We start from the raw sequence: 26,497 nt of genomic DNA, 5'->3' as shown, positions 1-26,497 counted from the left end.
AATTAAACGCTCTATTTCATACATGGAGCTAGTGTCAAAAGCTCTTCCTCTCCTTGCCTTTTTTTTTTTTTTTTTTTTTTTTTTTTTTTTTGCGTTTATGTAATTTCTTAATTTGGTTCCCTGCAGCTAGCCCGTACGGAAATTAACTCATTTAGATAGGGTGTTGTGTGGTACGCTCAGTGAAAGGTCTTGAATTCAAGAATCAAACTTTAAGACCGCGAAGGTCATCGAAAATTGAACTTGACACTTCAAGGTCCTGGTTAAAGTTTCTTAATTTCGTTTCCCGCAGCTAGCCCGTGTGGAAATTAACTCATTTAGATAGGGTGGTGTTTGGTACGCCCAGTGAAAGGTCTTGAATTCAAGAATCAAACTTTAAGACGTCGAATGTCATTGAAAAATGAACTTGACACTTCAAGGTCCTGGTTAAAGTTTCTTAATTTCGTTTCCCGCAGCTAGCCCGTGTGGAAATTAACTCATTTAGATAGGGTGGTGTTTGGTACGCCCAGTGAAAGGTCTTGAATTCAAGAATCAAACTTTAAGACGTCGAATGTCATTGAAAAATGAACTGGACACTTCAAAGTACTGGATATTACTCGTTTTTACCTGTAATACATGTAGATTCACTATTCTTTCAATCTAAAATATCTAAAATATATTATGAACCAGTTAAGATATAGTATTTCTGTGTGACCTTCTTATACCATTAAGCCTTGGCTCTCGTTTTGAAAAAAAAATATTTGGTTTTCATTTGAAAATTATGTTTCGCATGAGAAAACAGTAAGTGCAGACAAGTGAAGCTCATGCAAAACTCGCTTAATATAACGATATCAATCATAAAACAAGTTCTTCTTTTCCAGGTAAGGTGGGGTGTGATGGGGCGGGGAGGGGGGCGCTTATTAGCGGAATTTTACGATATGCTTTGTAGTGCATTACATCGCATTTGTGTTTTGATGATGTCTCCTAAGAAAAATAATAAATAAAAAAGTTGCATGTAGGTCGTTGAAAGTGCCTGAAAACTCCTTCAACTTTTGGTAAAAGTAAGGTACGAAACCTGGCTGTCATCACATGTTGACATTACCTAACTTTTTATTCTTCTAGTCTGGTGAATGCAGCAATAGAGTCCCGGAAAGAGTGAGTATGACGTGTTTGCTAAATAAGGCATGTCATCGTCTCTTGGTCATGTATATATCTTTTTATTATTTTATTAGTGTTACAAAAACTACTGCGATACGTCACCGAGCTAGAGAAAGCACTTGGTCCTACATCAAAGGAGCTAGTAACAAAAGTTATTTGAATTCATATGTAACTGGTTGTGGGTAGAATTTTTATTGTATTTGGGACTATTTTCCACCAAAAAATAACTAAATCAGGAGAACGTTATCAAGAACACAGTCTTTGATAGTCCTTTTGGGGGTGTGTCCTTAAGCCTATTCAACTCGTGGTTTGTTTCTAGTGGTGAGGAAAAGCTATTTAGACTGTATTTTAGCTAAACCAGAGGAAAGCTGTCACAGACGCTAAAAGCGCTATTGCATACCAAAAATGGTCTTTATGTTACCATTTACCGTGTAGTCTTAAGATCTTCATAAATGTGTTTGCTTTTCTGTATGTGAAACTGAATTCTTAGGAAATCCTTTCTTTCTTTTTCAGAAAAATGCTGATGTCAGCAATTTTGTTGAGATTCAAGGCCAATTATCTCGAAAAAATTCAAGGCTATCCCACTTTTTCTTTGATCTACATTCTCCGCGTGGTCCTAATCTGGTGCAAAAACCTTTGTTTTTAGTAGGCACCGTCCTTAATTGCTTTTTTTTTTTTTTTTTTTTTTTTGCTACTTCAGGGAAGAAGCTGGGGACACCACCGTGAAAGAGGAAATAACGGAGGTAAGAGCATACTTGGTTTGCAGCCTTATTGCGGTGGAAATCAAGACACAGAAGAATATGACGGCGAATAACTTTTCGCGGTTCTAGGCCTTCTGCGATCGCTCGGGTACTGGACGTCAGCTGCGATTGGTCAATGGTTGTTTTTGGAAACCAGTAACCAATCATTCTCACGCAACTTACTCTAACTACAGTACCAGAGATTTTTTAATGTAGAAAGCTGGCGTCCAGGCTCCCAGTAGTTCCAGAGGGTACTCCCATGTATCTTTTTGAAGGCAAAATACTTGGCTTTTGTTTTTTCCACCATCCTTCGTACATTCAATGCCGAAAAAAGTACAGCGTAGCTACAAAAACACCTAATCCATTCCTCGGACCGTCTGACTGTAAAATGCTTACCGTTTTCTCAGCCTCCAGAGGCCATGTACACTGAAGGGGATGTAAAAGCCTTGAAAGAACAACACGCCGAGGAAGTACAACTTCTTCAAGAAGAATATGAGTAAGTGATAAAATCAGGAACGTGTCTTGACTTTTCCCACTTTGCTTTTATGATTTGTGACGAAGGGTTTCCTTATGAAGTAAGCCATGTTCCAACATTTGCCTTTATGTTTGTCTTTACAGGAAAAGGCTGAATGAGCTTGCTCAAGGATTGGGTCCGTACTCACCTGACTTAGAATCTCCTCAAAACTATACTGACGGTAAGCTTGTCTAATTCTGTCGGAATTTGAGCCAGCCTATATTTTGTGATAGGATTTCCTATAATTTACCTACGCAACATTGTGACAAGTTGACGTGACTTGCAAGGTTCTCAGTGCTCTTGCCATTTCTGATTCGTTGAATATTGCTGCATCTTCGATGGCGGAATGAGCACTGCGGTACGCAGTAATTCTTAGATACCTTGGCATTTCAGCTCTTGCCATTTCGCAAGTGTAGGTAGGTTTCTGCCAATTCCCTGGTTAAAATCTTTTGAATATCTTCAAGGATCTTCAAAACCCTTCATAAAGATCTTCGACGATCCTGTCGGGGATCTTAACAAGATCTTTAAAATTCTTCCCAAGATCTTCAAAGATCCTTAATCTTGTTGTCAGGATCGGTAAGGCTCCTTAATCTTCTTGTCAGGATCGGTAAGGATCTTCAAGGATCTTCAAAGATTTTGCTCAAGATCTTGCCAGGATCTTGTCAGGATATTTCATTCAAGGATCTTTGCAGGATCTTTCAAAAGACCTTCTGAGAAGCCTTGAAAGATCTTTAGAAAGTCTTTAAAGATCGTGCAAGATTCTCAAAGGTCCTGTAAGGTTTCTTGCCAGGGTTGCCTCGGGCCGTGTGAACGTGCTGGTCAAGAAGTTGCCAACTGACTGTCTGCTCTTTTTTGTAGCCGCCACGTCACCAATGTTTTTCAGATCTCCTTCCCCGATAAGATCATCGTCACCCGAACAAGGAAAAGCACCGAGACCACCTTCAGAAGCTAGGTAACAAAACTAACAAAACTAACTACGATTAAAACTAACTACGACTGGGTAGGAAGTAGCTTTGAGGCCAGTCCACGTAAGGTATTTGGCTGTTTCCTTTGTCAGCTCAAACTTCAGAAAACCCTCTTACGACAATTCAACTTGGAAGCAGCATAAGGTTTTCATTCTTGGCAATAAACAATTACCGAGTTAGGAAAATTCTTTTATGACCAAAAAATTGCGAAGCTCCCTAAAAACACATATGATATCCATAGTTAGGAATTTCTCCCAATTTTGTGAACTATTTTGACACCCTCCATGCCCTTGTAAATTGATCAAAATTGTCGAAATATGGAAAGAGCAAAAAAGTGGCACACAAGCCGTTAGGCGAGCGTGTCACTGATGTTCTTACCGCATTTTGACGTCCTCTGTGATTTATTTAATAATTAGATTATGAGCTCGAGATTTATTATGATTATGATTATGATTATGATTATGATTATGATTATGATTATGATTATGATTATGATTATGATTGTGATTAGCTGGCGAGGGTGCAGCCCGAGTCAACTATCACACATAGAAATCAAGATTATCTAATTGCTTTGGTATAAATCTTCTAGTAGTTCAATCAATTAATCTTTTTTTATATTAGAAAAACAGAAAATGTCAGTGACGTCATCTATATGTCTGTCCTCCAATAGATCATAAGTAAGAACCAATAAGAATACGAGAAAAAATGCCAACCAGTGAAACAAGCTGGTTGTGAGTTAGTGCTAGTTCAGGTGCGCGTCTTAAGGCCAGGTTGTTGTAGATTTTGTTAATTATGGTACCTTACGTTTCTCCCCCCTCGGTTATTTGTAGACCTCAGTCCCAGCCTCGGAAACCAAGAACCCGGATACCTAACTTACCAGAATGGGGAAAAGATCTGCCTGAAGATGTAAGTATGAAATCGTTGTACGACGATGAGATCTGGAGTTGAAAGGTTTTTAATGCTGATAAACTTTACGTTTTCTTTGCTTAAAAGATAAAACTCGGTGATTCACCATGTTGTTGTTGTTGTTGTCCGGGTCTTCTCGTTAAAGTAGTTTGTAATGACTGTTTAAAAAAGACCATTCAATTAGAGCTAAACAAAGAACAATTAGCTTCTTTCGGGAATAAACCCAACTGCTTTCCAGAACCTGATTTACTGAATTGCTAATAAATCTCTGGCTTCAAGATAACACCAGTTTTCTTCTTGCGAAAGTTACACCTTGTAATTGTTATGTCCTTTTGTTTCAGTTTCTTGTTCGTCTTCATTTGTTCAATGAAAACAGCAGCAAGTATCGTCAGGAACTCGGCGACAAAACACGTAGAGCAGTAAGTCAATACAGTAAAAACCCGCATAAAAGAACACGTGTTTTGGGGTTTCAGGCTGTTTTTGTTCTTATATATCAGGTGTTTTCTGCAAAATCAGCCTGAAAATGTTCTTAAGGTGTTCTTAAAATTGTTTCTAAAAGTTAAATTTTGCATAGACTACCAACAGATGAAATCAATGTGCAAGCACGTTTCACTGAATTAAGTAATGTATAGCACATATATCGATCTACTCAATACTGTACTTAGTACTGTACCCTTTTACTTGTAGGTTATTCTAATCTAACTTGCAGCCAATTTTTTTTTATATAAGAACAATTTCCATCTTTCAGGCTGAATGTGTTCTTAGTATATGGTACCATTTTGACCAAATTTCAGCCTGATTGTTCTTAATCCACTTGTTCTTTTATGCGGGTTTTCACTGTATCTTTAGTAAATTACATCGTTCACGATGAATGATGCGTGCCTTACGTTTACTTTGATAGTTAAATGATACAAACAAGAAAACAATTACATGTTCTCCAGGAAAACCCTGAACAGGTTCTGCTTCCCTAGGCATAGGCTACGTAGACATAAGTTATCAAGCAAATAAAATCAAAAGTTGGCATTTGCAATCTTTTAATTTTCACATAATGATAGACATATTTTCTATAAAATTATTGCACCTTTACACGTTGCCGTGTAAAGCTGTAGTGTAAACAGGTGGTGGGAGGGGGGGGGGGCGTCCAAGTGAAAACCTTCGATGAATGAAACAATTACAGTATATCATGTAGTATTGTTACTCTTTGTGCACAACTTTGGGAAATTCTAAGAGTCATGTTTTGGTTTTCATGTTGAGCCAATGCAAGATTTTTGCAGAGGTTTAGTCGTATCCCGCAAACAAACTTCTCGAATTGCTTTGAACCTCTCTAGCTCCTTTTTGCCCCATCACCACCTCATCAAACTATCATTTGGATTTCCAGCTTTCATATTCCAACTGTGTCGTCATTTGATCATATTAGCTCAAAAGAACACGAAAGAATATCAGACTTTAAAGGAGCTCAGTCACGGTGTTTTGTCTTTTTTTTTTTGGCCGCGTACAAAATCTCCTTTAAATGGAAGGAAACCTGAAAATAATAGTTTACTATGACAGAAAAACATCAAAGAGATAATAATAAACCATAAAGGAACAATGGTGGTCAAGGATGGCGAAAATTGACACAGATTGCAAACGACGAATTTGAAAAATTTAACTTTTCAAAACGTGCAAACCGTGACTGAGCTCCTTTAAAATGTTGTAAAATATTGTTTTCTTTCATCGTTTACATTTTTTCCCAAACAGATCCAAGAACGGTATGAGCTTCAAATGGCCGTGCAAAACAGACTGGCTCAAGCAGAGGAGGTGCCAGAAGAAGACGCAGGTTTGACACAATTTGATACCCATTGCAAACTGTGCTGTTTAGTTAGTTGTTTTTTTAAAAATAAATTTAACCATTTCCTTGTGTCATATGATGCTCTTTTCAGATGTCTGTCTGCCGGCCGTGTTCATGCCAACGCGCACAGGTCACGTGTACTCGCCCAAGGCTCACTCGTACTTTCACCCACCAGGTATAATCTTTTTTTCGGGGCGATCACTTAATGGGATTCGACGGGAATACGAAAATATTGTGATATACTGTATATAATTCCGCCATTTTGTTTTCATTGTTACTTTAGAGAAACCATTTGTCTACATGTTAAAATGTCTCTATCTACTCTACGCCTCCTCGATGTGGGACAATGGATGGCCATTCTCTGTGGGTACTTTCAAACAAGTAGGATAAAACTCACAAATTATTATTTGTCAATTGTTGTTAGGTTCATCTGAAGGCCGACTCACTCAGCCTCCATCGATATTTAAGCTGCCAGCTGTGACACCAGAAGCCGTATCCTTTGATGAACACGCCTTAAATTAGCTTGTACGTTAAAACACCTGTCTGTTCACATCGGCAGGTGTCGTTAGCTGGTTACCTCCTTTGTGGAGGTTATGGTGAAAGTTCACTGTACGCCTTTACAAAAACAAATCAGTTGATTTTCTTCTACTCCTATCGTGTGTCTTGTGCATATGCTTTTGTCGCCACTGTCCTCTTGACTCTTGTACTTATACTAACGCTTCTGCTTGCACTTATTCATACTTTGCTTACAAAGTATAGCTATCTTAAGAACCAGTATTCTTGTTTGATGAAATTCTTAATAAACATTTACCATTACACATAGTGGCAATAGTCACAGGTACACGAAGGTGACCTATCTATTTTTTTTTTCCGTTCCATTGGTACTCTTGTACTCATCCTTCCGTTTCTCTAAAATCTGCTTCTGGGCAGAAGATTACCGTCTAGAATATCAACAACATTCACCGATGTTCAAAGAGGGTCGTTTCGTTTTGCAAAAAATATTGTTGTAATGCTTTGTTTCTTTTTCCTTGACTCTGTTACAGCAAGTATCTGTTCTTAACCTATTTGAGATGAGTAAAAGATACAACCAAGCAGGAACCCCGTGGTTTGCCAACGATCAAGCAAGACCTCATACAATTGCCAATCCTGAGCAGTCACAAACATCCCCACCCCCACCCACTGCGTGTGACGTGTGGTCTCCACCTCCTTACCCAGGCAGAGCACGAACGAGATAGCGTAAAAGAAAATTGGTCATGTAATGTCGTGCAATGTCATAATGTAGTTGTAGTTATTTTTTTATTATTATTATTATTATTTTCATTTACCTTTAGAAAGGCCAAATTAAGGTGGCTCAAAACAGTTTCCAACACTTAGATTTTGATGAGTCGTGATAACCACTCTTTATCACTTGATGCTACAATCATGGTATCAAAAAACTGCCCAATCATCGGTGAACACCTTGTTATCATTTTTGTGACACAATAGGTTACCATAGCAACAGTATGACCTCCTAAAAACATCCTTAACTAAAGCTTTAGGGGCTTATAATTCAAAAACGGCACGGTGAAATTTTTTTATATTATCAACTTTTGATAAGCATAATAAGACGCAACTTTTGGCAAAGTTTAAAAAAATTCTGTCCATGGGGTTTAGAGCCACCTGAAATTCTCGAAAATTTAAGGTGGCTCTGAACCCCACTTTAGTAAGGGCTGGACTGCGGAAACGATCTTACCTGCCTCATTTGACCATGAGGAGGAAAGGTCCTCTCATGAAAGTTTTGCCTTCCTACTGAAAATGTTAATATAAACCCCTGCTTATTCTACCTATGGTATCATCCCCGCATTTTCCCGAGTTGTAACAACGACGACAAAGATTCCCTTCGCAGCCTCATCACTAGAGACTTTTGTCTTCATCTTTCGAGAAGAGGCCCTAGGAACAAGGCTCCGTATGCAGTTGAAACTGGTCCTTCCACATATATTTCTTCTTTGGATAAAAAGACGAAAATCCTCTCACAAAGTTAATTGTTCTCTTGCTTTTATTAACTACCAAAATGTATATTGTAAATAACATATCTATAATTTAAAAGGATAAAATGTTACCTTTAAGTTCAAAAATGTTATCTTTTTACCGAACAATAACAGAAACTTGATTGTGAAATTAATAAGCAGGTTTTATGTAAATTAATAGATATATATTTTGCTTGCATAAAGGTCAAAGAATACTTAAAGTTCAGTTGTGCCGAGATTCTTCTCTCATGTAATAAATGATTGCTTTCTTAGATAAACACAACACTTTTAAGTTTCCCGGAAGACATGTTTTGGCAGCCTCTGCTATCTTCAGTTACGTGTTAAGTTGCAGAGTAGAATTTGAACAGCTGTTATTGCAGTTGAGTCTGCGGTCAGATATTCTTTTATGTAAAAAACGCATACGAACGAGGCGAAAGAGTCATAACAAGGCAGATTTGCTCAATTACTGTAACTCTCCTCGCTTGAATGTCAAACCGCTTGCAACTGCAGAAACAGCGTAGTTGGTAGAAGGGACTCTCGACCATGGCTGTACTTATCACTAAACTCATCAAAGGTTATCAATGAGAGCAAATATAGCGCTACTCAAATGACTGCGATACGTAAAATAACTATGTGCCTGTCTTACTTTTGCCTTTGGTGCCCCCCCCCCCCCCCCCCCCGCTAGATTTATGCAAAAAAGCTTCCCTAAATTGCCAATGATCAAAAAAATCCTGTTTCCTTGTTTTTGTTTGTGATGGTGCTGGTGGTGTTTCTCGTTTATTTGTTTACTTGTTTGTTTTGTTTCCATTTCCCTTTTTTTATCTTCAGAAGGCTAATGAAAGGGTTTTAGTTTCATTCAAGTCAATTTACGTGGTTCGTTGTGTTAACTCTGTGGACCAAACCTCGGCTTATTAACGTTTAAATGAGAGCGGTTGAGCAGTATTTTCATGTGGTACTGTTTATTGAGCTGTACAAAGTGTATCCAACATTTGAATGTGTGGTTGTGACAATTCACATGAAAACTACTCAATCGGTGCCTTCATCTGAAGCTGTTCTCTTGACAGTACAAGCTTAATTTGTCTAAACGTATCATTAATATTTGATAGTTTACAGCCCGTTGGAGGCCTATACAGTGGAAAAGAGCTTTATAGAAACGAGCCTTTTGGCTACCAAGAAAAGGACAGCACTCTTTATCAGGTCAACTCGTTTTGTGTAACTAACGGTCATATGTTACGATCGTCACAGATCTTTTCATCTATAAATAGACCTGCCATGAGCTACGAAGGTCAAAATACAATTGTTTGAAAATTTTTCTGGTTCATCTAAGAGTAAAGCCTTAGAGTTCTAAAATCGGCATCCATGTAGATAGCTGCCTTTAAGCCTCAACTTCACTATAGACTTCGTCATAACTACCGAAGAGATAAACCGGCTTAGAGTTTGGTGACGTATCGACTTTGGTCAACTTCAGTTTCAACAAGAAATCGCAACAACTTCTTCTCCCAACTGGTTCGTTCCTTGTCGCTGTGATAATCCACAAATGTCTGTTCCCTCAGTGCCTTGGGCAGTTTCTTTTTCTTGATCCCGTCAATTCTAACGATCAGCAAGGAACCTTTGTGGGCACCCCTACTTCGGTGCAATGCCATGTCCAGCTCGCCTCTGCAGAACTTGCTGTCCATGTAGTTCTTGGACATTACTGCTAGAACTTTACGGCTTGAGTACACGCTTTCGGCCATGTTATCGACCAGGGCTCTTCCTAGCTCGAAGTCTCGGCTGTGGATGCAATACTTGAGTCGATTCCTTTCCAAGAGAGGGGTCAGGTTGCTCGTTACCCACTGGCTGTCTTTGCTGCTGAATGTCACAAAGACGTCATATTTGATCTCTCCGTCACTTGCTGTCTCTGCAAACGAAATGTGGAAGTTGTGTTTCGTATGGACAATGTTCAGCGAACCCTTTCTTCCCCACTAACATACCCACTCAACCAACTACCCACCTATCCCTACCTGATTCTTCAACCTTTAGGTCACAGTCGTTAGGTCTCATGATGGTGCTTGGTGAGTGATCACCAGTGAACATCGTTGAACATCGTTCTATCTTTTCTTATTTGCTAGATTTAGCTGCTGACTAACCTCTCGCCCATTTTCCCCTCGTACCCATTAACATTAATACTTGTGGTCTTACTTGCTTTTCGTTACCAGGCGGTCAAATCCTGGAACGGACTTCAAAATAAATATTACACTGTCATAGATTTCAACGCCTACCGCAAATTAATTTTGTCCTGAAATAGTGCATGAATTTGTCTGCTTTCTAGTATTTCTTTCATTACTTTTAATTTGTAACATTAGGTAGCTCAAAGAAATTAGCAGCAATGCTACTCTGTAAATTTGAGGATAATTAAAGTTTATTATGGCGATGGTGACGATGTCCGTCGTACGAAGTTTGTATCTTAAATTTCTTCTAACCCGAAACTTTCTCATCGAACCTCACCCATCAAGTTCTTCTCTTGTGTCTCACTCAGTCTTCATCGTATCTCAGTGGTACCGCGTTCGCTCACTCTTACCTTTTTTCCGAATCATTCTTCTCTTCGCTCCTCCCTCGTACCTCGCTTTCTGCTCTGCCTGGTATCTCGTTTTCTCCACACTGGTACTTTCCTAGTTTTACATTCGTTCCTCGCTCGTCCCTCATGCAGCTGTATCTCGCTTGTCTCGTACTTCACTCTTACCTCGCTCTTTGCTTAGTCGTACCTTGCTCGTACCTCGCTCGTACGTCTCTCGTACCTCGATCGTAGCTTATTCGTATCTCGCTCGCAGCCCGATCGTACGTCCCTCTTACCTCGATCGTACCGCTTCCGTCTCGTACTCGTAAATCCCTCGTTCCTCGATCGTATCCTGCTCATATCTCACTCGCACCTTACTCGTATCCTCTTCGTACCTCGCTCGCATCTCACTTGTTCCTCAGTCGCATCAAACTACTCAAGAACATAACCGCGCTTTCCATGAAATAATATGCTTTAATGAATTATAAACACAACTCGTTTGACTTACACACAGCTGACAACTACCTAGCGACAAGAATCTTCATTAACAGTTACTATTTAACTTAATCTACGGCTTATTGCTGTGATCGGAAAAAAGACATTCAACTGTGTCCAATGCACCCAGGAAAATGGACGGAGAAATTTTCACAGCGATTAGTCAATCACATATGCTTATGATGTCTAGTTTTAGACTTGCTTTAGAAATTATATTTAAACATTTTTTTCTTCACGTTAGGGGGTCATTTTCGGTCAGTTAGCATTACGTATTACGGATGATTAATCAGCAAACCTTCAGGTTTCCATTCATGTCTTTTTTTCAGCAACTTTCGAATGAACACCGCTGCAGTCAAGGCCAACAACAATCCTCCAGCCAGAACAGGAAAAAGAATAATTAACACAGTTGAGTCGTTTTCTTCCGTGTCCCCAGATGAATAGTCTATGGAAAGAAAAAAAAGATCATATGAGAAAAATCAACCCCTCTCTCCTCCGAGGGGGGCTCGAAGGGGTTTTCATGGGTGGGGAGAACCCGCTGAACGATATGAGTGAAGGCGCAGGGTTCGATCGATCCATTCGACTTGACGCCTGCACTCATCTCGCACAGTGACTTTTAAAAACGAACGTTTCGAACCTCTGCAGATGCGGAGAAGAGAGAATTTTATTGTATAATTACGTTATAAACTTACGTCGTAAAATCCACGTTGCCAGTTTTTGAAATACACCAGAAACAAAGAATAGAAATAGTACTCAGAGTGACTTAGGAATAAAAGAATTCAAACCACCAGCAAAACAAAAACGAACACAAAAAAGTAGGAATTGAAAAGAAAGAGATAAATCGAACTGCTTTAGCTGTTCCTTTAGAGTTGGATTCTCCCATTCAGTGTACAACGCCTCCTTTATCTTCATTAGAAAACTAGAGGCGAATGTAAGATAATTGTGCTATATAAACTATTTATTCTTCATGGTTCAATAATCTATTGCTGTTTTGGGATCACTCGTGGGCTATCAACAGTCTCTATGGTTTGGCGGCTGTTGTTATTGTTGTTATTGTTTGTTTGTTTGTTTGTTTGTTTGTTTGTGACTAGGAATGAGTGATTTCTTGGTTTGTTGATCACAAACAACCACTCCATCGGAAGCAAAAAATATTTCAAAATTGTTTCAAGAGATTTGGCGTGCAATCCAGAAACTCTTTCCACGTTCGATATTACAAAACGTTTTGATACCTGAGCGGGGAGTAAGATCATGATTTGACATTGTCAGGATTTGGTAAACTAGAAAACAACAGAAAATGAATCTAAGGCGAGAAAAACTTGGAACAATAGGATTTTGGTGGTATTTTCCACGAAGACCTTTAAGACTGTGAATGTCAACGATTCCTTTTCTCGAGTTATCGACTGCAAAGGTCTCCTACAACATCATATCCTTGTGTCTCATCGAGTATTCCGAGCGCAGAAAATTACGTTTACTGATGTTGTTTCAGGCCCCAGTTGTTCGAAGGTTGGATAATGCTATCCACTAGATAAATCGCCATCCAGTGGATCACTGTTAACAACACAAACCACGCTATTCACTGAATAGTGATTTATCCGGTGGATAGCGTTATCCACCTTTCGAACAAAAAAAAAATACATAAGCCTTGTATCAAAAAACCCTCAGAAAATTAAGCATTAGTTTTAAAGGAATTGATATATACAACAGCTCACCAAGTGATCTAAAAAATATCCAGTGTAAATCAACTTTTAAGCGAAAATTAAAAAACTATATTCTCACGAATAGTTTATAGACGTATATTCAATACCAATGTTACATAAACATGAATCTATAAATCAATGTACAGGATCTGTAAATCAAAGACCGCCAGACTTGTCATATCAGGTAGTAAAGGGAGTCTCCTAGATAAGCCTAAAAAGGTTTCTGATACTTCCTGCTCAGGATTGTATTGAAGTGTTATAATAATAAGGATCTTGTGCAGTAAGTATAAAAAACAGCACAAAAGTATAAACTGTAGATACTGCAGTAAGTATAAAAAACAACATAAAAAACAATCTAGGCCAGAAAATTAAAGATTTACTTACCCGTTTTTGATTTCATCTGAGCAAGGACAATCGTTGCCGAAGACAATCCCATGGACGTATTCAATGCACAGGTGTAACGGCCAAAATCTGGATCGGAAACGATGCTGATCCACAAAGACATTTGTTCCTCGCGTGTGAGCTCCGAGCTGTTTAACTTGTATGTCTCGGTTTTGTAGCGTGAATCTGTCTCGTTTAACTCATCGCCTTGGAACATCCAAAACGTTTCAGCTTCAAGGAACTTTGAGTACGATGTTATGCACTTGAGCTGGACTTGGGTGTTCGCCGCTGCCCGCACCGTTTCCAAGTTGGTAGAAATGTTTTGAACATTATCTGAGAGTATCAAAAATTAATCGATTAAAATCTGAAATAACAAACGTGAGAAAAAAAAACCCTTTTCTATGTCCATCTAAAAAATCGTGCACGTTTTGTCTCCGAAGACAGCCTCGTTTATGTGTTAGAGTAGTATGTGACATACTCTAAAAAAATAGGTCTTTGTTAGTCGTATAAAGTCGTGTCAATGTAGTAAAGGTAAAACTGAGGTCCAATCATTGCGGGTTTTCATGGGAGCAGTACAGCTAATCCAAGATTTCGGCTTTCTATATCTGTACAGCCCCGCAAATGATCCCGGCCCGCAGATGATCCTCGTAACGTAAATGATCCCCAAATTGTACCGTAAATCATCCCCAAATTGTACCGCAAATGATCCCCAAATTGTACCGCAAATGATCCCCAAATTGTATCGCAAATGATCCCAGGACCGGAAATGATCCCCATTTTGTACCATAAATGATCCCGGAACCATAATGGTCGCCTCGCCATAAAATTTGGAAATGTGAGGACTCAGGAATTTGGACAGTGGATTTTAAATTTATGCAAAACCACAACCAATAGGCCACGTTCGATATATCAATATTCTAACATCGATCCGAGCCTTTCGGGTCAAAATTGCAAATTTTTTAAGTTTCTTTTGTCTTTCAAGTCCCAAAAGAGACTTGGATACAAAGAAAACACCACCAAACATAGACGTTTGTCCTGAAAGCCTCGGAGCCATGTTAGAACACTGATATATCGAACGTGACCTATTACCGCTGGTGTTTGTGATTTAGTTTTCTCACGCTTAATTGGCTTTTTCCTTGCCACACAAAAACAGTCCCCAAATATTTCTGGTATTCACGGTTTTCTGAGTTTCACAGTAATAATACAATATTTTGACATAACGGGTGCTATATGAAACGCACGAAAATGTGCGGTATGAACGATTTGAATGCTAATTTCACAACTTTAAAAATGATATCCAACGTTACGAAATCCTGTGTTTGAAGTTTGCAGTTTAGCTGGATCCTTCCCTGAATGACTTTATTGAGTCCGGGCCTGAGATGTATGATAACACAGTATGTTCACTTTTCATGGAGTCCACGCCATTCCTAACTTTTTGCAGTGGAATCAGTTCCGGTCTCGGGATCATTTGCGGTACAATTTGGGGATCATTTGCGGTACGGGGATCATTTGCGGGCCGAGATCATTTGCGGGGCCGTACATACCTTATATGCAAGTTAGACATGTTTCTCAAAGCATTAATAGTTCATGACTTCTAAACAAAAGAAACCATAACCGTGATGTTGTTGAAATACCTGAACTTGACTAGCGCTGAGTTTATGATTTTATTTCTCGGTTTTCCTCTTAGTTTTAGCTTTGATTGAGACGGGTTTATCAAGCACTCGAAAAAGTGTTTTACCTCATCTGCAATCACCTCTAATTTCGCCAAAAACACTGCTCTCTGCGTTGTAGTTTATGGTATTTTCTCGATTATGGAAACGTGGTAAAACATAGTTTCGCGTGTTTGATATGTTACATATAACATTTGGAAAGTTTAAAAAGTCCCCCAGAAGGCTTTGGTAGCCACATCTCCATAAAAGTGCTGGTTCATATCGTAAAGATATGATCATACGTCGTGAGTATATTATCAGTAATCTCGGGTAGAATGAGTCCAAAAATACCCGCCCGCGGTTACCTTTTTCGTCAACGATCAAAGTGATGTTATTCTTCTCCAACCACACCAACTCAAAAATGCTACATTCGTATAACCCACTGTGTCTTTCAGAAGCGTTGATAACGTCTAGCACCATAGTCATGCGGTGGTCATCAAATTTCACCGCAGTCTGCGAATAGTATGGACTGGGAATCCTTTCATCAAGTATGGTTGAATTCCCATTGAATGTCCACAGCCAAACGGCGTAATAATGGCGAACGTTAAGAATGTCGCACATTAGGGTGACGTTCGATCCGGCACTGGCGATCACGTGATGGGAATTCACAATTATCTGTGGACCTCGGGGTTTGACTGGTTGCTCTGATAAGAGAGAGAAAAGAGGCGTGAGGTGCGATTACAGGTCTAGTAGTCGTTCCAAAATTTATGTTAATCCTCTTCAGAGACATGCACTTCGAAAACGCAAAGAAGCGGCCGTTACTTTTGTTAACAACGGCACACTGCTAGGCTACTCACAATCTACAACAAAATAAATAGTGGGTAGCGTACCAGAGAGCGGCATTCGTTGTAGAACGCTAGGAGATGTATACCAAATAGTAATAACTAACAGCCAGACTAGAATTGAGCAGTCAGTACAAACTGCTCAATTAGGTAAGCATGCGAGTCAACAAATGACAATAATAATTAACCGGGTTAACACTTATTTGTGTTCAGTCGCAAAGCTCGGCAAACGCAAACAATTTATATTCTTAAAAAGTCAATAAAAAAATGCAATATTTATTTAAAACGTACCAAAGGTGAAGAGATGAACGATTTGATTTGTTTTTCCAAACGCATTGCTGGCTTCGCACGTGTAGGCACCCTCGTGACTGTCATCAAATGACCTGATAATCAATATCACCTGGTTCTGCTTGGGAAGTGCTTTGAGGCTGTAATCCCCTCCGTCTTTAATTTCATCGTTCTCTCGTTTCCATTTAATCAAAGGTGGCGGCCACCCGTCAGCCTCGCAGACTATTTCCTTATCTTTGTTTCTTAAGGCACCCACCTCGTCTTCTAAAGGTTTTATTGTAGGCGCAGCTTGACGAAAGAGGAGAAAACAAAAAGGTTACACTTAGTTGTTCCGAATTATTTTGTCGTTGTTGTTCACAATGAAATGATGTTTTCTCAGGTATCTATCTTGTCTGAAGGTAAAAGATTTGAAGAGCCAAAAGAAATCTTCCTATCTTGTTTTTTATTTAACTATCTGCCTAAAATCTGTGAAACACGATCGATCTCACGCAAAATCAACAGTCTGTTTTTTCGTAATTTTCACATAAACAAAAAAGACCACCTTTATAGGTCAATTTACCATGCCGAATTAAGTAAATGTGCGAATTTTATAAGAATCTGTTGCAAACTCATGAAAATATGACACCCTGGCATACATTTCTCTGTATAAATTGCCAAGTTGGGGTGCATATTTTTGTAAGGCTTCGATAAATTCTCATGAAACTGCCATATTTCGCATATTTACTGAGCTTGGCATGACAAATGGAGCGGTGAGTCTATCTTTTTTGTCTGAATGAAAAATTCGGAAAACGTGACATCGGGTTAAAATTTTCATTTGGGTTCCATGGCATATGGCATTTGCGCCGGCATTTAAAAGATCTCGTTGAAGCCTGAATCTTTAACGCTTTCTTTAAGTAGCTCAGACTCCACGATATAAATTCAATAAGTTCTTCTTTTGGAAACAAAAGAGCAGATTTTGATTAATGTAGCCGGCTTTTGGCGTCATGAAAAACTTCAAATACTAAGCTATTGTTTCCTCGCTATCTACTTATAGCAAGCAAATAAGCCATGGATTAGGAATAAATTTCTTAACAAACGCAATTGAAGTAAACTGCAAAATTATTGGAAATAATGGTCTTAGTAGTCTTAACATTGTCCAGAAATTTGTTCCATATTGCATACTTGTTTCCCAATAATGTAATTTAGTGAAGAAAATTACATTGTGTCCAGCTGCTTTTAACTTACTCTCTTAAGTAGCTAGTTCCGTTTTTAATTGTGATTTCAGGTAAAGGGTTTGGCTTCTTTATTACAAACTAAGCAACTTCATCTTAATCCTACAGTAAGGAGCTCAAGCAGACAACCACGATAATGCCGGCAAAACGTCGCCAATGTTGTTTTTTTTTGTAATAACCAAAACAATAGCCCTGTAAGTGCGCTTAAAAAAAGCAATATATTTCTTAGGCAACTTCTGTAAAAGAGCATAGCAAAATTCACAAATTCCGCGTATCACTTTTGAAAGCGTAAATTGTCTATTTTACAAGTAAAATTTAAATTCCACTTCTTTTTTTTTTTCGCTAATCGTTTTCTTTTGCGTCGCATTTTCAATGCTTTAAGCCCCTTAATGTTAAACTCGGTAAGATAAAACTACAGGAAAATCTTATTTATTCGGTCAGGCCGATGTAATTTCAAGGTTTATTTCCCTGCATCCTGAGTCCCAGTGATCATTAGAATTGTTTTTACCGTTGATATGAAGATCTATAAAATCCGTGTGCTTGACTTGTCTTTTCCACACCGTGCAATTGTATCTTCCAGCGTCGCTCTTAGTGACATTCAACAGCGATATCTCTGCCAACTGTGACGAGTTGGAATAAATGTTAGCGCTGACTGGCTGATCATCTTTATACCAAAGAATGACGTCAGCAGGGCCGCCATGTTCCACCAGGCAGGTCAGGGTCACGTTGTCTCCCGGATTAAAACTTTTGTTCAGCGGATGTACATCTATCCTTACCGAGATGGCATCCGCCAGACAAGATCCTGGAAAAAGTAGGACATTTTAATCCTGTATTGTGTTTGATTATCTCAAAAAAAGGGACTATTTAATTTCAAGTTTGAGTCAGTAGAATTCGATAGGAATTAGTGTCAGCTTTATTTACATTTTATATGCTTAAATGTCTGGTTGTCTCGCACAAGGTACTCCAACCAATCAGTTTGCTATACGTCATAAGGTACGACACCAAAGCCAATCGCGATTTAGCAACATACGTCACTTTTCCCGCGCTTGCCCCTGCCGCTACGTGTTTTCCCCCGCTGGCCCGAAGACCAAGTGTTAAGATGTTTTTGCTAAATTCTCTCACTTGTATTTTGTGTCTCTTTTTCTCCTTAAGAGGGGTTAAAGCATACTTCCTGCCAAATCTCGAGACCAGGAGCAATAAAAACGTCTGAGGCTCTTTCTGATTAAATTTAGACTGAGCTTAATTATTTGGATTTGTCAAGTTGCTGCTGTACTATGTGTCATTGGTATAAATCTTCTAGCGTTCTATCACTGATGCCGTTCTCTGATTCGCTACGCTACTCACTATCTTTTCTGTGATAGATAGTGAGTAGCGCAGCAGTGTTCTCTTGTTAGCAAATTGACGGCCGCTTCTTGGCGTTTTCGGAGTGTCTGTGAAGAGGATTTGGATGAAGTTTTGAACGACTAGTAGATTTATACTATAAGAATCGGAGAAAATATAGTGGGAACTATAATCTGTGATAGATATTGAGTAGCGTAGCAGTGTGCCCTTGTTAACAAAACGACAGCCGCTTCTTGGCGTTTTCGAAGAGTCTGTGAAGAGGATTTAGATAAAGTCTTGAACGACTAGTAGATTTATGCTAACACAGTTAGATTATTCGCTCTCGATTTCTATGCGTGATAGTCGGTTAACTATCACGCGATAGAAATCTTGAGCTCATAATCTTTTTGCCTTATAGAGGAACGTCGTTCTATAAGAAAGCGGTTGTTCATTTTAAAGAATTCACAGTACTTTTTTGTTCTTTTTGTTTATTTCTTGCAGAAGTGTGTATCAGGCACTTTATTTTAAGGTGGAAAAGGAATAATTAGCAAATGGATCTTACTCTTTTAAGTCAGGAGATCTAATCTTTAGTAAATGGATGAATAACAACCGAGAATCCAAACGCCCGTGATCACGGACAAGAAGCTCTTAATACAGGATATAGCGTTCTATGGTAAAAAGTATTAAAAAACATAGGCTTTCGACAGCCGGTCTACTGTCTTCGACGGATAAAAATTTGTGATAAAATGTCGAAAGCTTATGTTTTTAAAATACTTTTTACCAGAGAACGCTATATCCTATATTATCATGATCAATCATGGAACGGATCCGCGATATTTTTAAGAAGGTTTTAATTTTCCCGAAAAGTGTTTGATGTAACCCCTGATACAAGTGTGAAAATGCTTTTTCTGGATTAGACCAAAATGGAAATCCCGATAAATATAAATGAAGTAAAAACTGCTCAAACAGCATTAAACGCGACTCAACAAAGATGTTTTGACGTTTAAGGAGTATCTGCAATATTTCTTGTTGCTCATTTTGTAGCAGCACAAAATTGATGATACAAACTTCAAATAAAACAACACTTGTTTTCAAAGTTATTATACCGTCGATGCCTTTGAAACAGTGAAAGCTGACGAAAAACATACGTGCTGCGTCGTCCGGTCTTGCATATTAATTCATGCAATATTGTTTAGATTACGCTTAGGTGCATATGCAAAAAAGTGTTTTCTGTTTTGGATATAATAATAAGCTTTAAAACAGCCCAAATTATTGTGTCCTTGTTTCTGACGTCATCGTTTTGATTTTTATTCTGATTGTACTATTATATAATTTTCTTGTTTAAAAACTCAAGCACGTCATTGGTCAGGCGAACTTTAAATTGTTTGTTTTGTTTTAGCTAAAAAGGCCCCGAGGGCATGTTCTTCCTATCTCAATTTTTGACTGATATTAAGTAGCTTTCTAACTCCAAAAATAAAATTGTCTCCCGGCAAGATTTTCATTTCTTACGTACATATACATTCGTACGTTTTTAAATTTGGCCTTCGGTAAAGTGTGTTTCTTTTCGGCCATAACCCGGGGCAGTTAACATACTAAGGTTATATCACACTGGATGCAAAAGAAAATACATATGGAAATCAAAAAGAATCTGCATTTTTCACGCTACACTTAGTTTGCAAATTTAGAAATTATGTGATTTTATAAGTTTCAATTTGCCAATGATTTCAAGTTTTATTTGTTTGAAGCCATAGTAATCCAAGATATGCATATGCATCGACTTCTTTGCTCGCTCAACATTAAAGTTAAAGAGTGCGATTCGGCTGAGGAGGAATTGCGAAACAAAATGGGAAACTCAACGCGCAATGTTGTTTCTTTTTTTCCGTTAACTTTTAGAGTGACCAGCCATAATGAAAATCACTGTTGTCTTAAAATTGGAATTTCAAATGGCTTCCGTTTGAAGAATTCTACAAACATTGTCTAAAAGTGAATTTTAAACGGAAAATAAGGAAGGAACTTAGAGAATTAAAGACAGGAAGAAAACTCAAAACTTAGTTCTTAACAATTAAGATTACTTACTCGTGCGGCCCCGCAAGACATAACTCAGTGGATTTCGCGTTATTTTGCCGCAGCGCGCACTTTTTTGGCGAAGGTAATATTTTTGGAGAGTATCAAAAAAGAAGAAAAATTGTTGGAAGCAAGAAAAAAAGAAAGAAAGAAATTCACTTGGCAGTTTAAAAAGCTTGACAAAAATATCTCACCTGTGGTAAGAACCACCGCCATTAACATCGAGGCCCAAAGAAACATTGCTTTGCTAATTTTTGTCCCACATAAACGCATCCATAAAGGCAACTGGGATTACCGCATGAGTTCATGGACTTTATAGGCTGAATAAATACCACGCGATATGCATTAAAACATCAATAACGCCTCTACAAGCGTCTTATTAGAACAAAAAAGTAAACAAATTTGACGGAGAAAAGTTTCAATAATTTAAATCCAAACACAAACAGGCGTGTCGCCAATTCTCCCGCTGATTTTGTTGGAACTGGCAATTGGCGCTCGCTTAATTGCCGCAAGACACCTGTTTCCAAAAGGGATTTATCTCTGACTCAAAAGCTGAAAACTACGTTTTAATTATAGACGCAGAGGTTTATAAATACACTGTTAATTTACTCGTGTATGCACCAAAAAACAAATGAATGAAACGCTTGACGTTGTCTTATTATTCGGTATAATGCAAGGCACTTTTGCTTAATGAGTTTGGCATTGTAAACCGTTTTGTTTCGATTTCTTTTGGCAGGCAATTTTGGATTGAAAGAGATTCACCTGGTCCTACGCAAACACTTTAGCGGGATTTAGGTTTCTCGACTTAGACAAAAAATCTGACGTTAAAAATCTGAATTGGCGAGAACTTTCCACGCAAAGGCCATTAAGTAACTTTTAGTGAAGCCTCAGTCAGTCAGACGCTTTCACTCAATATACGGCTGAATAAAAAAATTGTCGCACAAACATCTTGGCGAGTTTCCTCCTTTCCTTTGTGGTAGCATAAACATGGAGGTGTTTTAGCCTTAAAAGGCTGTACTGAGTACGTGACGAGATATTTATTGCCTCCTCCGTTTAGGCGAGGAACGTCTTAATTATCATCCGGGTCTTTTGTTTTGGCCGCTTCCGACTGCTTGGCCCCCCCGCAGGAGGCGATCTCGACTTTCTCGCCCTCGGTTTTGGTATTTTACAGGAAAGGAAAAAAGAAAACACAGTAGCCTTGTCTGAACGTTTTAGCGCCGAAGTCGTGACTCAAGAATCCTTTAATTTCAAACAACATCCTGTTTCCATTTGGTTGGTTACGAATGGCTTGTCAAGTAATTATTCAAACTAGTTTAACTGCAGTAGCATTTATTGTTTGTAAACTAGACTTTATTTACTACATTCAACTATTCATTCTTGTAACGAGGTTGTGAAGGCGTTGGGTGTATGGTTGCTTCCTTCGCCTCCTAGACCTTTTTCTTTGTTCTGCGATTCGCTCTTCCAAAACAAACATTGACTAAGATACAATTTCGCGCAATATTCTTGTTCGAATACCTTTTTCTCGTACGTGATTCGCCCAGACGCGTTACACACCGTAATTATTTCGCAATTGCTAGGAAGTTGTTATTAAAAATTCTAGACATAAATTTGGCGACTCTTCCGCTACTTTAGGTTCAAGTTTTTCTCAAGCGAGGCGCCTTTTCTTCGCTGAAATAACAAAACAAAAAGCACGAATAAAACGTCTTTGTGTAACAAACCACGCTCAAGAGAACATTGCGCGCTACTTTTCGGATATGTGAATATATCTGAAAGATGCCGCGCAATTTTTTCCGCTATTATTCTCTCTGGAAGAACATGCGAGCCTTGCAAGATATAAGGTATCTTTGTCTTTTTCCAATGGTCGAACTCAAGCGAGTTAGCACCCATCAAGCACTAGCACCCATCAGAAACATTTATTTATTTGTTTATTTTTTTGACATTTTTAGTTTTTCATTTTATATATTTCATTTGAACAACTTCTATGGTACGTGCTCATTGTCTTATCACTCGTATGCTGCAAGAAGAGGAATATATATGTGCTCGCTCAAATGTTGTCATGGTTTTTGACGTTAATTGCAAGTAACATGTTTTCCATTTAATGGCATGAGTGAATATTTTTACTTTCGCTAGTCTAGCTGCAGCACCCTTGGGTTAATACAGATTTTTTATTTTTCATATATTTATTTATTTTATTTGATTTGATTTTTTTTTTTTTTTTTTTTTTAACCTCTTTATGTGATTCTTGTTGTTCAATTGTTTGCTTGTTTGCAATCATAGCCTTTTTAAAAAAAAATACCCTATATGCATTTGTGGTGCTGTAACGATTCATGGCGTAACCAACATCTAATGTCAGTGTAATTTCAACCCCGAAACGCTCATCGCTATTTTATCTGAGGTACAAATGCTTCAGTACAGGTTATAGGATCACTCACACTGCAAAACATTGCTGTGTATGGTTATATCTGCAGCAAAACGAAATACTGAGCACTTACTCTAAATTGAATGTGTAATTTGTTGTTGTTGTTGTTGTTTTTGTTGTTGTTGCATGTGTTTGATGTATCTAAACAAGACAAGAGACGATAAAGAGTAAGGATATTTATCCCCCATAGAGTCCTTTTAAGTGAGAGACGCGGTAGCCTTATGGTTATTGCGCTCGACTCCGAATCGAGCGGTCCAGGTTCGAGCCCTGGCCGGGGACATTGTGTTGTGTTCTTGGGCAAGACACTTTACTCTCACAGTGCCTCTCTCAACCCAGGTGTATAAATGGTTATGCTACAGACACCAGGATAGGGTGGCCTGATGGGGCACTTAAAGCTTGTATGTAGACTTTACCTTTACCCTTTATAGGCCTTTCAGGGAGTTTAAGCAACCACGTCGAGGACAACGTCGGTTGAAAATTGAATTATAAAACCTCCAAATCTCGGGATACACCAGTGTTATTCAATTTGTCTATTACCGTCAGAGCTATCTCAAATCTGAATGTATGAGACGGAGTTAAATTCGAAATATAAAGTTGTGGCTCACCTTTTTCAGACTATGTAAATTTGGTCATTTCATGTTGTCTTTTTTTGTTGTTGTTTTTTTTTTTTCAGAGAACGGCTAAGAAGTATACCAAGATTTAGTGAAAAATGGCTCGGGAGAGAAGGGCAAGGTTTCTCGATATAAGAAAGGCCTTAAGCTTGAGACTGGTCAGGCCAGGCTCGTCCAAAAACGCTCAGTGTTGTTTCTAAAAGCAAAGGCGGAATTGTCCAGAATCCGTAAAATTCTTAGGAAGCGCTTTTTTAACACTTGAGTAGTTGGAAGAAATATCGCCTTTTTTGTAAGTACTCCGTATGTGAATATATTTTTTATGTATATTCATTCACAATAACGTACAACTTCATTTATCCCAAAGGTTTTATCTTTTAGTAGATCAATATGTCTATTTCTGCTAAAGGAATATCGTTGGTTACTTGAGGCCCCGGAGGGGGTTTACTCCCAGAAAAGTCGGGTGGGGGTGTGCGGCCCGCTTCCCAAAACCCTTACCCTATTTATGACCAAAATCTGCGACATTCTCTACCCTATTTATGACCTGACCAAAAATTCGAAACCCAGCGCTATTTATGACCTAACCCCTTAAATCAAAGCCCTGTTTCAGACTGCGTTATAATACGTTCCCTAGTTCAGACCAATGTTAAATTACCGTAAACATAGTTTGTGAAGGGCTTTTGTTGATTTTCTTTTCGATAATGACGAAAAAGTGGCTTCTTTTTAAAAACATACCCATATCAAGGCTAGAGTGCAAAAACCACACCCTATTTATGACCAAAATGACCAAACTGAACTAAAATTGATATCCTATTTATGACCAAAACAGCTGAAAAGCCATACCCTTTGGGGCCGCACATACCTATATAGCCCATATAAGGGAGTACCCCCACCCCCCACCCCCCGGGCTTGAGGCTAATGAACAGATATCTAAAAGTGTTGGGGAATAAGCGTTGACAGCCAAAAAAAAAAAAATCTTTTTGTGCTTGAAGCTATGGCGGAATAGAGTGCATGGGGCCGAGATAGCAAGTAAAGAAGTTTCTGGAATTGTTGGTAGCCTTGTTTTAAAAGTGGAGGAGGGGGCGCCTTAGGGGACACAGAGCTGTAAATGGTTATCTTTCTCATGCCCTGTGGACCACACTTATGTATTATCACCTATCTTCTACATTTATATTAAACAATTAGATTATAAGCTCGAAATTTCTATTTAAACAATAGAGTGTTCTGTCGAGGAACTATTGGTTAATAGTTGCCCCGCGGAAATTTCATGTTCATAAAACAAATATTTGCCCGAGAAGCGAAAAATGCTGACGCTTTCAAAAACGCTGACGTCACATCTGATTAGAAAATGACTGTTGCAGTGTTTTCTCTTAGCGTATCAGCGCTTTCGAGCGTTTTAGGGTGGACGGGTAAAATTCAGCTTGGAGAGTACTAAACAAACTCACGTAGAACATCCTTTACAAACTTTTGTGGAAATCTAGTGACTGACTGAAAAGTGAAGCGCTTTTTATCAAATACTGTTACATTAACATATAGTCTCAGTTAGGTCGGTATTTAAGCAGAGATTACCGGACCTAAGGTGATAACTCCATCAACTTATAGTTTTAGATTTGAAGAGTTTGTATATACTTTGTTTTTAGATTTTTATTGTGGTTTTTTTCTATTGTAGATTTTGTAGTCATAGTCTACAGATATTTAGTTTTAGTATAAACGACCCCATAGCAATCTATCGATCTAGGTTTGGGCGCGATCTAGGCAATAAGTTTACATAGGTCTTAACGAACACTCTCCAGAAATCCCCAGGAGACACTCCAACTAGGTAGTCATCACATTGCCATCTTGAGCCACCAAGAACCAGCAGCCAGTGATATGAATATTCAACAAAAGCAGCGTGGTCGTACAACCGTTCTTGGTCTTTATGGTGTCCCCATTTGCCAACCTGATACGCATTATCAAATCCCCACCTACCGCAATCTCCTGCTGATCTCGATTTGTCATTTTCCATTCTAACAAACAAGCCACAGGCGTCTGGCTGGACATCTGCCGGACCGCTGAAGTGCTGGACCGCAGCTTCACCAGAGCTGTTAGTGACCGTGGTCACGTGGAACGTACGTCCCTGTTGTTTACTGCAGTGGAATCTCAGTTGAGTGAAAGGCACGTGTGTTCTGAACTCTTTCATGGCGCTTTTTGAGAGAAACATCTTGTTGCTACGGTATCTGGTGATTCCTTTGTACGAAGATCGGTCGAGAAGATGAGCAGTCAATCAGGACATTAGAGACAAGAAGCCAGCCTCCTGAAATCAGATTAAGTTCATGTTAAGGTCAGGTAGAGTTAAGCGTTCATCATGTGATCAAATTAAACTCTGACAACCAGCTGGAGAAAATCAGTACTCTGCTAACGGAAACAAAGAACATCAATATTGAATTTATTTTTTTACACGACGTTCATTGACTGACGTTGACTGAAATGTTAGGAAGTTTAAGAAAACCACGAGGGCAACGGCAACGTCGCTAAAGAAAGGCTGTGCATGTGCGTTATAATTCCCGGTACATTTCTTTGCCGTCCTCTGCAAAACAACAATGTTAAATGACCAAATCCTGCGTTGTGTGGAGAACGTGAGCTAGGCGGCAATTTCTTTTAAATTTTCATCTTAAATTTATCGCTGTGTCTCAGATTCGATTTCGTGATAATTTTGACAGTTATAAGCAAAGTAAATAATCTAAGAGTACCGCGAGATTCTTGGGTAAACTAAAAAAATTTTTTTTTCAATCGACGTCGTCCTCGCCATTGCCGTGGTGGTTACTTAAAATCCCTATTACTGGGTGTTCCTCAGCAGTTTTCAAATTGTTCAAATCATAGATTTTACCATTTTGTTTGATATCATCACCACAACTTATCTC

At 38.7% G+C, this 26,497-nt stretch overlaps 2 protein-coding genes across 2 annotated transcripts in view; one reads left to right on the top strand and one right to left on the bottom strand.

The window, feature by feature from the left end:
• LOC145486336 (uncharacterized) overlaps nt 1–8,762 on the top strand; it is a 27,397-nt gene extending 18,635 nt beyond the window's left edge. Inside the window, exons 22-32 of the mRNA XM_081464974.1 lie at nt 1,099–1,131; nt 1,835–1,877; nt 2,282–2,370; nt 2,493–2,569; nt 3,247–3,340; nt 4,184–4,259; nt 4,601–4,678; nt 5,997–6,075; nt 6,179–6,262; nt 6,512–6,579; nt 7,131–8,762. Coding sequence (XP_081321100.1) covers nt 1,099–1,131; nt 1,835–1,877; nt 2,282–2,370; nt 2,493–2,569; nt 3,247–3,340; nt 4,184–4,259; nt 4,601–4,678; nt 5,997–6,075; nt 6,179–6,262; nt 6,512–6,579; nt 7,131–7,322 — 913 coding nt within the window. The 3' untranslated portion in view covers nt 7,323–8,762. The remainder of the gene's footprint in view (nt 1–1,098; nt 1,132–1,834; nt 1,878–2,281; nt 2,371–2,492; nt 2,570–3,246; nt 3,341–4,183; nt 4,260–4,600; nt 4,679–5,996; nt 6,076–6,178; nt 6,263–6,511; nt 6,580–7,130) is intronic.
• Nucleotides 8,763–8,766: 4 nt separating this feature from the next.
• Nucleotides 8,767–21,320, bottom strand: LOC145486338 (neural cell adhesion molecule 1-like). The gene is made up of 7 exons (XM_081464976.1): nt 20,765–21,320; nt 17,695–17,988; nt 15,979–16,263; nt 15,211–15,549; nt 13,200–13,529; nt 11,417–11,563; nt 8,767–9,990 (listed from the first exon to the last, which is right to left on the bottom strand). Exons 1-7 carry the CDS (start codon nt 20,841–20,843, stop codon nt 9,524–9,526), a joined length of 1,941 nt encoding a protein of 646 aa, XP_081321102.1. The 5' UTR covers nt 20,844–21,320; the 3' UTR covers nt 8,767–9,523.
• Nucleotides 21,321–26,497: the final 5,177 nt, after the last annotated feature.

The sequence above is a fragment of the Orbicella franksi genome, chromosome 5 (genome assembly GCF_964199315.1).
Source record: "Orbicella franksi chromosome 5, jaOrbFran1.1, whole genome shotgun sequence".
Taxonomy (NCBI): Eukaryota; Metazoa; Cnidaria; class Anthozoa; order Scleractinia; family Merulinidae; genus Orbicella; species Orbicella franksi.
This window is presented reverse-complemented; position numbering and strand designations above follow the sequence as displayed.